The following is a 13632-nucleotide window of genomic DNA, read 5'->3' as shown; positions in this document are numbered from 1 at the left end:
ACTTTCCAGGCCAGAGCTTTCTCTTCATCTTTCTGTTTTCAGCTCACTATATGGTACCTAATGCCTCAATTCCACATCCTCTCTGATTCAGTATTTCTAGAGAAGGTGGCTTAGGTTTATCATATTTTCTTAAAATTCATTTCATTTCACTGACCTAAATGTTTCACTGATGAGTCTGAATTCTCAGACTGCCATAAGGAGTTACTCCCTGAAGTTACCTGAACCAATTGATGTGTAATGACTAGAAGTAACCCTAACACAATGTATACAGATTTGAAAGTTTCACTATGCACTTCACCTCAGGATATGATTTAATTAAGGCTAACATAAGCACTGTGTATTTCCTGTCAAATTGGAAATCTTGAGAAAACAATTATTCCCAATTCCAAAATCACTCTATTCATACAATTGATTTTAGTGTGGAATTTGTCAAAGGTTTTTAGATCAATGGAACTGTATAGGTATTTCAGAAAATTACTCTAGCAGATATTAAAATATAATATAGAGAAGTTCCCATAATAAATAAGTTAATAAAAGATTATTCAGTGAAATATGCTAGAACATTTCATAAATAAGTGGAAAAAAACCATTTAAATCCCTACTGGATACCTATATACCTAAATAAATTACAGATGGATAGAAAAAAATTCCCAAAAGAAAATGCGTGCAAATATCTATTTAGTTGAGTTTAGAATGGGAGCTTGTAAGCATGAAAAAATTAGAAGGGAATAGATTAAAATATTTAATTTCGTGAACATTTAAACTTAAAAAAAGACAAACCTATAGACTCAGCATATGCTCAGTGGTTAGGGCGCCGGCCACATACACCCGAGGTGGCAGATTCAAACGCAGCCTGGGCCTGCTAAACCACAATGACAACTACAACTGAAAAATAGCTAGGCATTGTGGCGGGTGCCTATAGCCCCAGCTATTTGTGCGACTGAGGCAAGAGAATTGCTTAAGCCCATGAATTTGAGGTTGCTGTGAGCTGTGACTTCACAGCACTCTACCAAGGGCGACATTGTGAGACTCTGTCTCAAACAAACAAAATACCATAAAGATAATAAAAGACCAATTATAAACTGCATTAAAAATATTGACAACAAATATAGCAGGGAATTATAATAGCTTTAACATTTAAAGAGTTCTTATAAGCAATAAAATAAAATAAAATCCATACCAAAATTGGCAAGGATACAAGTAGATAGTTCCCAAAGCTACAAAATATAACCAACAAACATGAACTTTTGATCATGCAAAATATCCCCACTAACAACCAATGGGATGGAAATGAAAAGTAACATAGCACCCTTAGAAAGAAAACTGGCTGATAATGGTTGGTGCCAGCAGGGTATATATTAATAGTACTGTGATAGAGAGAAATTGCTATGCCTTTCCCAAAGTGCTGCTTGGAATTATGGACCAAAGTTATCTTAGTCTTCTTAGGGTGCTATGACAAAATAACTATAGACTCTGATGCTTAAACAACAGTAATGTATTTCTCACATCCCTGGAGCCTGGAAAGTATGAGATCAAGGTGATGGCAGATTTAGTTCTTACGGAGGGTCTTCTTCCTGGTTTGCAGACAGTTGCCATCTCCCTGTTTGCTCATGTGACCTCTTCTTTGTCTGCATGTGGGGAGAGAGAGGACTCTGGTGTTTCTTCTCTTCTTATAGGGAAGGTTACCTTATTTCATAGGGCTCCACCTTCATGACCTCATCTAAACCTAATTATCTCCCAAAGTTCGGCTTCCAAATACCATCACATTGGGGGTTAAGGAGTCAACATATAAACTTGGCGAGGATGGGGGGTTGGGAGGGAGACACAAACATTCAGTCCATAACAAAGGTTTTTAATGGCTGTACTCTTTTTTTTTTTCTCAGTTTTTGGCCCGGGCTGGGTTTGAACCTGCCACCCCTGGCATATGGGGCTGGTGCCCTGCTCCTTTGAGCCACGGTGCCACCCATGGCTGTACTCTAAATTCACTTACCCCAGTCCTGGAAATCCATTTTAAAAACGCAAGATACATGATCAAAAATTCATGCACTTCATTATGTAAAATATTGTGAACAATTAAAATTCCAACAATATTAGAATAGTTGAAGAATCTATGATACAGCTGTCATGTATTATCATATTGTGGAATATTATTTAGTCTTTAAAAGTCCTATTGTAAAAATATTTAATGATAGAGGCACTATTTATTATATATATTAAATATAATGGACTAGAAACTTGATTTTTGGAAGGTGTTTTTTAAAGAACTTTAGAACTTTTATTATTTATGAATTAATTTTTAAAAAATATAAGGGTATATGGCTTAATAATACGTTAATAGTGATTATCTCTCTTTGGTATGAATGTAAGTAATTTCAATTTCTCATTAACACTTTTCTATACTTTAAATTTTTATAATTCAAATTAGTTTTATAACAGGAAAAATATTAAATGTTATATCCTATAGAAGAAGATTGCTTTGTAACTTATTTCCTCCAAAGTGACAGTTGTATGTACTTTGGCAGGATTTCTTTGCAAGAATAAATCAACATTATCCTTATGTGTTACAATTAACTGGGTTAGAAATCCTGTCCTTTATTGGTGCTTTCATCAGCTTTGTCACAGTCATAAAATATTTTAGGGTTTGCAGTCTTCTGTTTTTTTCCCCTTTTGAGATCAAAAATAGCTTTTCATCTTAAATCCTATAGAATATGGTCCTCTAATTCCCTTTCAATTTTGCATCAGTACTTTCTGAAATGACCAGCCTGAACATTGTCATCATAATTCCTTACTTTTAAATAATGTTTTCACAGACTTGATCTCTTTGGATTTTTACCACAGTCCTGAAAATAAGTAGCTCAAGTTTTCTAGTCCTGCCTCAAAAAACAAATACTCATCTCAGGTCAACATAAATTATCGAGCCAAGGTGCAAACCCACTTCTTCTAATTTTAGATCTGTTGTTGGTTCAAGAACTGAATCCAGTCCAATCAGCTTATTTTACAGATTTAGAAAATGAGACACGCAGAAGTTGAGTGACACAGCCTAAATCATGGATGCGATGCTTGCCAGACCCAGACAGAGCACAGCCCTTGTTACTCCATCTCGGAAATTAGTCCACTTGGTGGCAAGACCTGAATATTTTGCATGGTGTTTCAACAACGACATGGACTCTTGAGTTCACTATCCAGTGAATGTTGTAATTATTCCTGAACTTCCATTTGGAATGGCCATGGTACTTTACCTGCTTTTTCCTTGCCTTGACCGAGGATGCCTCTGAGGCAAGTTGACTAACAGGCTTACCTGGTTAAAAGGCATCGAAAACACCAGAGCCACTCAAATAGGTTTTTAAAATTACTTTTAATGACTTTAAAAGGTGGTATGCAAAGAATTTTTATTTTGGAGTTGTGGAAAGCATTTCTGGAAAATAATTTGTTTGAGAATACTCTGAAAGATGTTACATAATCAAAGTGTATTGTAATAGTAAAGTAAATACATCAGCTTAATTACTTTTATTCTTACTGTTAACTGATTTCCAAGATAAATCCTATTTATAACAATGTTTATCTTGACCATCTATTATTATTACCTAATCATCTTTTTTATAGAGTTTCTTCGGCAGTAATTTTCCAGTTACTTATAAAACTACTTAACATTCTATATTAAGAGTTTAACACCATTTACCTCATGGCTACTATACGTCAATCATTGAGTAAAATACAAAAAAAAAAAAAAAATAGGCAACATCCCTGTATGTAGGGTACACATAGCCTAGTATAGAAGACAAAATTCAAATTAATTAAAAAATATTTGCTGAGAACCCATCATATGGCAGGACTACAAAATGTGAACTCATACAGCAGACTAATATTATAACTTAGCACTCGACCAGATTCATAATCCTTTATGGTATGTTGAATAAATTATTCAGTGGAAGCAGAGACAACATCTTTTTATTGACAAAATTGTATATCTTTCTCACTGTTGTTCACAATCATGGATCTGCTACTGTGGTTTTCTAACCCATAAAAATTCCTGATAAAACCATGGCAAGCCACTTCAAATTTAGACAGAAGACATTCATTCTTGTAGAGAACATTCCACATGCCTGGGGCAGACACTGTTAGCTGGGCCGCTTGGAGGACTGAAGACATGGCCCGACCTATACTTGCACCTGTTACTGGGGACTTTGTCTTTTCCTTAAGGAAATTACATAATCCTGGAAATTAATGTTTCTCCTGGGTGTGAGTTGAGAGCTTTGGACAGTGTTTGACACCTTACTGGATTCTTGGTCCTTTATGAATGAGCTCGGTTGACTTCCTCCTACTTTAATGTTCTGTGATAATTCTGAGAAATGTGGCATTTCTGCTTCCTTTTACTAGGGAAAGCCATTCTTTTGCACATGGACAAAATGAAACATGGTTTTATCTCTTCATGGGCATCTTCCCTCCCTCCATCCACTTTACTGTTGAGTTACAAAGGATAAAACTCTGCCAGTGATAAATGTTTGCTTCTCTTTAGTGTTATATAGCTCACCACTATCAAGTGCTTTTTCACCCAAGTTATTACTCTTTATTTCAATGCAGCATCCCTTAGTGGTGTTATTGAAAACACTTTAAGTACAAGTCAGAGTTTCAGCTACGTGTAACTGAGTGCACACAATATACTGGATGAACACAGACTGTTGGAAGAACTTAAACCCTGCATCTCAATGTTAGTAGTTACCTTTGCTGGGAAGGAAGTTAAGTTACTATTAACCATTCATTTAATTGCCCTTCTTAAGTTATTTTATCTGCATACCTTTTCTCTTACTAATTAAAATTCTCTTTGGATCAGAAAACAGGGTTAAACCATGTATTTAGTGACCCTTAAGGACATATAGACTTTGTAATTACTAGATAATGAACACTGATGCTGAAATTTGTTGTCTTCAGGGAGAGAAAATATGTATACATTTGACAGAAAGAAACATGCTATGACTTAGGAATTAAAAACTTAATTATAAAAATGATCCAAGCAGTAAGGCGTTGAAAAGCAAAAGCACTGTGAAAACATACACAAACTTCTGCTCCTTTTGCAACAGCCTTGAGATAGTTGAAGTTGAGTGCGTAATATAAAAATAATTTCTTCCCAAAGTTATTCATTGTGTCCTTTTATATATTTTAGAGCATTTGAGTTTTTTCTTGTTTTAATAAATGACAATATGTATTTTTTAATTAGAAAGTACTGTCATTAGCTTATGTAAAGGAGGCAGGAATCTTGCAAGTGAAATGATTTCTTTTGAAGACCAAATTTACCAAATTAAGACCAACTCTTCTTTCCCCAATTTCCACGTATTTAGTTACATTTCCTGGAGGGCAGCATGGCATGCTGACATTATACTAGATTAACTTCAGATTGCAGGTTAATGAATGCCCTTCCAGATGTCAATAGATAAGATACTCTAGCATACCAGGGCTAACTGGTAAAGCAGTCAAGAGAGCTGGGAAAAGTAACCCAGCACTAGAAAGAAAGCATATCGTCCTAGGTTTAAAAATGAAACAACTGATATGATCATTTATGTTAATCTGTGAGCAAATTGATTCATGAAATCAACAAGCAATGCTTTGGGAACTTATGCATTTTATGCATTGTAAGAACTGGATGGCAATATTGCACATTGGAAGCAAAATATGAACTGAAAAATATAGTTTTGTTCTAGTCATTAGGACAGTAGCCTTATGGGGGATAATTTCTTTTTAGTTGATGATTCCTACTATTCCAATAGCTTAAAATCTATTTAGATTGAGAGACTCTGAGTATCCAAAGAGTGAATATTAATATCTGTGAGTAATAGCTTATTATTTCAAGTTATCCCTACTCTTAGAGAATCTGAGGACTAGAGTGATTAAAGAAGTTGTGCTAAGCCATATAGCTTGTCAGCGGCACCTCCCTGTGTTCTGGTGCTGGTCTTGAGACTATGAACTTGAATACTACACTACAGCAAAGTGCACGCTTCATTCTTTTTTTTTTTTTTTTTGTAGAGACAGAGTCTCACTGTACCGCCCTCGGGTAGAGTGCCATGGCGTCACACGGCTCACAGCAACCTCTTAACCCTTGGGCTTACGCGATTCTCTTGCCTCAGCCTCCCGAGCAGCTGGGACTACAGGCACCCGCCACAACGCCCAGCTATTTTTTGGTTGCAGTTTGGCCGGGGCTGGGTTTGAACCTGCCACCCTCGGCATATGGGGCTGGCGCCCTACTCACTGAGCCACAGGCGCCGCCCGCACGCTTCATTCTTAATGGCCTTGGGCAGACAGTTGCTCTGGTGTTAAGATGAAAATATCATATGCTCTTTTAAGATCATAACAACAAAGGCTATTCAACTATTGAATTATGGTGATTATAATGAACTTTCTGCGTTTGGGAGAATCTATAGAGCTTTTCAAATGATAGGTTATAACAGCCCAAAGGGATTTTAAAATTACTTAGTTAATAGAGCCTCTTGTTGGCAAGCATGTTTTAGAGATCTGTGTATCTCCCAAGAAGATGATAAGTAATTATTAGAAATGCGTGTAAGAGATTTTGTCTACTCCCCGGAACACTGAACAATGAGGATATTTCCTGAATTCTTCTGAGAAATTATTGCTAATTATGTAAAATTAAGCACAAATACTACCAACATAGTTATTAGCACCGTAAATTTGGTGGACTTCCTGAAAATGAGAGCTATAAATTACAAGAAAATAATGGTTATGAAAATGAATAAGGCCTGTTACCATCTACCATAGCTGTATATTCTCATATGAGTTACAAATTAGAGGACCTGGTGGAATCTAAAAAAGCTGATTTCACAGAAACAGAATAGAATAGTGGTTAACAGGAGCTGAGATGGTTGAGGAGATGTTGGGGAAAGGATACAAAATCTCAGTCACTTTGGAGGGTAAATTTATGAGATCTATTGAACGACAAGGTGACGGTAGTTAGTAATGTGTTGTATTCTAGAAAAGTGTAAAGGGAGCAGATATAAAGTGCACCACAAAAATGCCAACGATGTGAGGTAATGCATGCTAGTTCATCAGATTTAGTCACTCCACAGTGTATATATACTTTAAAACATCCTATTGTACACAGCATAATGTACAATTCTATGTCAGTGTAAAAACCCAAAATTAAAAAAATCGCAGGCTCTGACCTCTGTCTTTTAATTTTGTTACTGTGCTTTTTAGCGATTTTTAATATATATGTATATACATTTATGTCATGTAATGGAATATATATGTCCATTAAAGGTTTTACATAAATGCTGTGATTCTGTAGATAAACCAGCATGAAATGTTTCATAGCTCTAAGTGAATGCACTCGAAGGAGGCCTGTGATTACGTTAACCATGTGCTGAGGGCAGCAGGGCAGATGTCTCGTGGGATGAAACAATGAAGCCTATGTTCTTGCTGGTCACTGGACTTCTGCCCTTTCTTCTTCCCCAAATAAGGTGTCAATATGTAGACCTTTAAAACTACTAACCATGCATCTACTATAGGGTGGGATATTTTTATATTAAAATGTTATTTGAAGGTTCTCAAGGCTTGGAAGGAAAGAGGTACACGTGCTATTGTTAATGTGCCTCTGGATCCTGGATATCCTACAGGGCTTGGGCAGCTGCATGGCTGAGAAGGGCTTCCAGGACTCTCCTGTTTGGTAGAGGACAGGAAAGATGCAAGGGGTCCAGGGTTCTTGACGGAGATGTGAGAAAGGTTGAGAGGGGACTACTGTGAGCTGAAAGAAGTGGAGGGACTTGCAGAGTGCTGTGGGATAGGGGGTCGGGAAAAACAGTATTTTAAAAGAACCCAAAGAATTGCTGGCCAAGTGGCCAAGCTTTCAAGAGAAACAGAAAAAAAATTTGTTTGTCCAAAAGGAGGTTAAGTAGAAGGGCTCAGCCACAGACCTACAGGGTGGAGTGAGAGCATGAGCCAGAGAAGACGTGACTTTGGAGATCGGGCCCTGAAGGCAGAGGATGAAAGCTACTCTGTGTCTTTGAACCAGGTAATGCAGTCTTGAGGTAATGCTTAAAAGCAAGGATTCTGCACTCAGACCGCTTGGGGTTGAATCCTGGCTTTACCACGACTTGGGTGACATTTGTAAATCATGAAGTATCTGCATGTCCCTGGAAAATAGAATAGTACCTACCTGATAGGGCTGTTGTCAAGATGCATTGAGTCAATTTATGGAAAATCCCACAACAGTGCCTAGAAAGGGGTAAATTTGAATTTATAATAGACATAATGATAATAATTACACGTACCTGCCACATTATCATCACGACTCCCACTTTCCCAAGCATGTGACTTCAGGTAAAGGTGCTGAGCACAAGGTGTGCAGTGCTTCTCTTTTACCTGCTGACTGCTTTCTTCAAACAAAACTTAAATGCTTAGCACAGATAAAGCCCAGGTGCCCAGGAGAACTGACTGGCGCCTGAAGCTCCCTCTCCCCACCCTCTCCTGACTCCCAGGTAACCCTAAGGCTCCACTGTGGAGCACATTTGGAAAACTCCTGATGCAGTGCAGAGGATCCAAGACTCAGAGTCAAAGACCTGGAATCAGGTCCTGTCTGCCGCTTACAGGCTGTGTGTATGACCTTCAGCTGGTTCCTCTCCTCTGTGGGCCCTCAGGACCCTGACCCATATACTGTAAGAGTCAGACTAATACTATTCCAGTGGTTTTCAAACTCTGCTCCCTCTAAGCCTGAGAGTTCCAGAGTAGTGACCCCAGCAGATCTGGGGAAGGGGCGGTGGGAGTGTGCTGGTAAGGAAAGGGAACCCCACGACTTCAAAAGCCAGGGCTCCTCTGTTATATACATTGGGATTTCATATTTGTTTGGAGAATGAGTACCACTGCTACAGACATTTTTGATTAGATGATCTTCAGTTTCAGTTACTCTGTTGTTGCCATTTACTCTATTGTTCCTCAGAAATTTATAGAATTTCCTTAAAAAAATTTTTTTTTATTTCAAAGTATTACAGGGGTACAAGTATGTTTGGTTACACCGATCTCTTTAATGTGGCTAGAGTCATGGTTATAAGTGTTCCTATCACTCAGATAGTGTTCATTGTACCCGATAGGTAGGGTTTTGCCCATCTCCCTCCTCATCCTCCTCCCTGCTTGATTTCTGTTGAATTTTACGTCCCTCTGCACACATGTGTGCTCAACAGTTAGTTCTTATTTAATAGTGAGTACATGTGGTGTTTGTTTTACCAGTCTTTAGACACTTCACTTAGACATCAACACAAGTGCCCATCACTTCATGAGTGGATTAACAAAATGTGGTACGCACATACGTGGACCACTACTCAACCACGAAAAAGTCTTTTGCAACACTTAAGGTCTTTTGCAACAATTTGGATGGAACTGAAGACCATTATCCTAAGTGAAGTATCTAAAGAATAGATGTACAGAATTTCTTTATTGCACCAAAGTAGCAGAAGTAAGAATATAAATGAAAGTGACAAATATTAAATCTAAGGAAGCTGAGTGAGGGGGATAAACAGGGTGGGAATTCACAAGGCACTGGGCAGTGCCTAAGACACTTAAATATCTCTAACATCCAGAGAAAAGGGAAATCTCTGTTATGTGAATCTTAGTTTGATAATTTGACTCATCGTGTTCATGGGAGCATAGGCTGGCACAATGATAATGACACTTGTGGGCCACCAAAAATTTATTACTTACCATCAGAAAACAAACAAAATGAACTATTATTTAACTATGTTGTGGAACTTTCTTGGTGGTTAGTGATTTCAGAAAATATGTCCCTTCCAAAGCAGGTGTCAGATTAAAATTCTACATTTATGATCACAGTGTTGCTATTAGAAGCGTTATGTGAACTTGGATACTTTGGGCTTGATTGATTTCAGCAATGTATTTGGGTAGATTAAGTTACATGTTACATAAAACCCACACTGATTAGTGAGTCTGTGGGCCATGCTTGTGGCTTGGACTGGCCCTGTGTTTAGTCCTCCTTGTTTTCAGCTTGCTGAAAGCAAAGGAAAACCTATAAACATATATGAATAGAGAGAGACAATGCTGGCATCTGTTTATGTGTTATTTCAATAAGGATTAACATGCAACAAGGGCTGACTTCCCTTATAGGCTTCACATGTGGTGTGAGTTGAAAGCCGCCTGATAATCTTTCTCTCTAATTATACTCCTTCCACTATTCAAAGCTTTCACTAGGGGGATGGATGGAGCAAGGGTAATTGGTGGGACCTCACCTACCGTGCGTATTGCAAGCATACATGTCAAATATATTAATAGTAGAGTATATATGTCTAAACACAACAATTGAATAAGGGAGGTGAATGATATGTTGACTGGTTTGATGTAAACATTGCAAATTGTGTATAAAATCAGCACATTGTACCCCATAAATGCAGTAATGTACATGGTTATGATCTAATAAAAAAAAAACACCATCAAAAAGTAAAATAAATACTGTCAACATATCCGCTTGGAAAAAAAAACAAAGCTTTCCCTATTATGCCTGTGTGTGTGTGTGTGTGTGTGAAGACATATTTTCACAGTTTCACTGCTAAAATACGTTAGCTTGGAGCAGCATCATCCGTTAACACTTTGGCATGGATTGGTATATCAGCTGACTTTTGGAGTTGAGTCCTGGAGGACTAACACTAGGGGGCAGTAACAATTCCATCAGGATGTACCTCAGAGAGGGGGACATTTCATCCACATGGGCCCAGATAAAAGAACACTGGGAGCCCAGCAAAGAGAAATACAGGCGGTGCACATACTGAGGGGAAATACAGAGGCCTCTGGAGAGCTAGCCTTGTGCCCGTACAGCATCTATCTTCGGTAGATATCTGATGCCTGAATCAAATTATTTCTGTCCTAGGGTAGTTTTGGCTAAAACTAAAGTTAAAATTTAACATTAACTTTTTTGTTATTAAAAAGATTTTGTATGACTTCCTAAACCCGAGTTTCTTAAAGAGGCATGATTTTCTGCTTTACATTTGTTTAAATAATACATTTTGTGCCAGAAAACTTCTTTTTAAGGGAAAACACTTGGTGTCTACAGCACAAATAATTCTTCCTGTAATAAGACATTTCCTATTATAGCCACTGAAGAACGCACCTGCTGCAAGGAGGTTACTTTTTTTCACCCGTCCATGTGCACAGCTCTGATTAGAAGATGCACATCTCTGTCCACTGGTGAATTGCCTTCAAATGGGTGTATTTTGTTTGGCAAATTTTGTTATTATGAAAGCTTTGAGAAGCCAGCTCTCTTTTTTTGAAAATACCTTTTAAAAATGTAACTCTCTGTCTCAGCCCTTTATGTGCTGTGGGTGACTCTGATTTCAGAGAAAAATTGCTTCAGAGTATCTTTTCCAGTACTCATATCAATACTGCTTTACAAAACATTTTATATCAAGGCCTCCTGAGGAAGAAATTTTAATAAGCATCCTTTATCCTTTCCATATTTGCCCTTCTATTGAGATTTTGTTTGCATCTGCTGTTTTCAGAATACACCCACAAATGTTACAGTATCTTCAAAATATAAAATCAGAAGACCGTTCTCAACCCAGGGGCCTTGAGCTTTTATGGTGTTGTCCGTTGATATCACTGTTCAGATGCACTCATTTTAAAAAATCATACCCACACAATAAAGTTCAAGAACAAAGTTTTTAAAAAAAGTTTAACAAATACATTATCACTAAACATATTACAAGATTTGAACTAACATTTTGCTATTTATTTCTAGGGCTACCGCAACACACAGAGGCCAGGTTATTTTCAAAGATGCGCTAGCTCAGCAGTTGTGTGAACAAGGAGGTAAGAATCATTTCGGATTCGTCTGTGTTGATGAAGTCCAAATTTGTCATGGCAGGTCGTATGTTATATGTAGAAAGTAAGCATTTAATTACTATTATGTGATCATGATACTTTAAAATTGAAGTATTGACCTCTTCATATCCTAATAATTATTTATTTTATAATTATTGATAAAGGTCTATGAATAGATTTCTGAAAACATTAAGTGTGAGCAGATCAAACCAAAATAATTCATATTTTCATATTTTTTTCCTAACAAATTACCTTTGGTTATCCTGGAAATATAAATAGTAATAGTAATTTTAGAATTCTATAAAAATGTATTTGCTTAATTTACCACTTAATGTTTTTGTCAACTTTGTTGAAATGTTTCTGATTATTGTTTTTAATATTTTAATAGAATTTCATGTTCTATACAGATGATCATATGTATAGAATCCATGGTCTTATTTCAACTACATGCACTATTAATTTTAGAGTTGTGTGTCGATATTTATCTGTTTCATTTAAATTTGCATAATATTAGATATGTATGATGACAGATTAAGAAACCTGAAGTGAAGGCCGGGCATGGTGGCTCATGCCTGTAATCTCGGCACTCGGGGAGGCTGACTCTTGTGAACCTGAGCTCACAAGTTCAAGACCAGCCTGAGCCAGAGAGAGACCCTGTCTCTAAAAACAGATGGGCATTGTGGTGGGTGCCTGTAGTCTCAGCTACTTGGGGGGACTGAAGCAAGAAAATCTCTTTAAGCCCAGGGATTTGAGGTTGCAGTGAGCTGTGATGCCACAGCAGTCTATGGAGGGTGACAAGGTAAGACTATGTCTAAAAAAAAAGAAAGAAAGAAACTTGAAATGATTTCTGTTTTTTGCTAGTACATATATACCCATTGTTTTAACCATACAAGATTCTTACTCACAAGTGTACACATAGACACACCGCAATGAAAAGGTAAAAACCAGGATCCATGCTCCCAGGCAAGTTTGTTCCTCCTACCCCTTGAGTTTCCACCCAAGTTTGTATCTCCACAGTGGAGAAACTGAGCTTCTCAAGTATATGGACTGTGCTTCAAGGATCTTTGCTTCCCCAGAAGCTGACTCAGTACTTGGCCTTCCAAAAATGTTGATAGATTGAATACAAGTTTGTCTTGGCCACACACACATTCCTTGATTTAAGCATCTTGATGATGAAGACATTTGATGTCAGTCTTTATAAATGTCCTGCGTTTTTATTGGTCATCATAGGTATATCATTAATTTTTGTTTAGAATGATATTTGGAGGAAATTTGTTAATTTAAGAGTTACAGTATTGAATTTAAAGGAAATTTCAACTATCTTTTTGCTGAAGAAAACATAATGGGCTTAAGAGAGAAAGAAACAGGAAAAAGTATATTGGTTTTTGAACGGCCTAAGGAAAGTACCATTTATTAGTAGTATAATACCTATCACAGTATTTGTTTATCTATGTAATGTGATGTTTAATGTCTATTAGTATTAGTGGCAAACTTCCGATTGTTTACATACATAATTCTTAAACCAGAAAATTCCATTCTAAACATAATTTCAAACATATTATCAGTATTCTTGGGTTAAACAGATTTTTATTCCATTGCTTTTGAGATTGCAAATATTAAAATGTGCCTTTATAGAGAGGCTTAAAAATTCTATCATAATGTAAATCTTTTTCTAGACTATGAAAACATTTATATCACTGAAAATACAGCATACCACATAGCAGTGAATATTAATATCCTGAAAAATTCATGGTGTCAGAAAAAAATGTCTAATTTTATTAAAATGTATTAATTGTCTAAAAATTG

General features: G+C 36.9%; 1 protein-coding gene across 1 annotated transcript in view; it reads left to right on the top strand.

The window, feature by feature from the left end:
- The window catches only part of RELN (reelin), a 533405-nt gene that overhangs the window by 184490 nt on the left and 335283 nt on the right, over positions 1-13632 (top strand). Inside the window, exon 4 of the mRNA XM_053609340.1 lies at positions 11744-11814. Coding sequence (XP_053465315.1) covers positions 11744-11814 — 71 coding nt within the window. The remainder of the gene's footprint in view (positions 1-11743; positions 11815-13632) is intronic.

Source organism: Nycticebus coucang, chromosome 11 (assembly GCF_027406575.1).
Source record: "Nycticebus coucang isolate mNycCou1 chromosome 11, mNycCou1.pri, whole genome shotgun sequence".
NCBI classification, from domain to species: Eukaryota; Metazoa; Chordata; class Mammalia; order Primates; family Lorisidae; genus Nycticebus; species Nycticebus coucang.
This window is presented reverse-complemented; position numbering and strand designations above follow the sequence as displayed.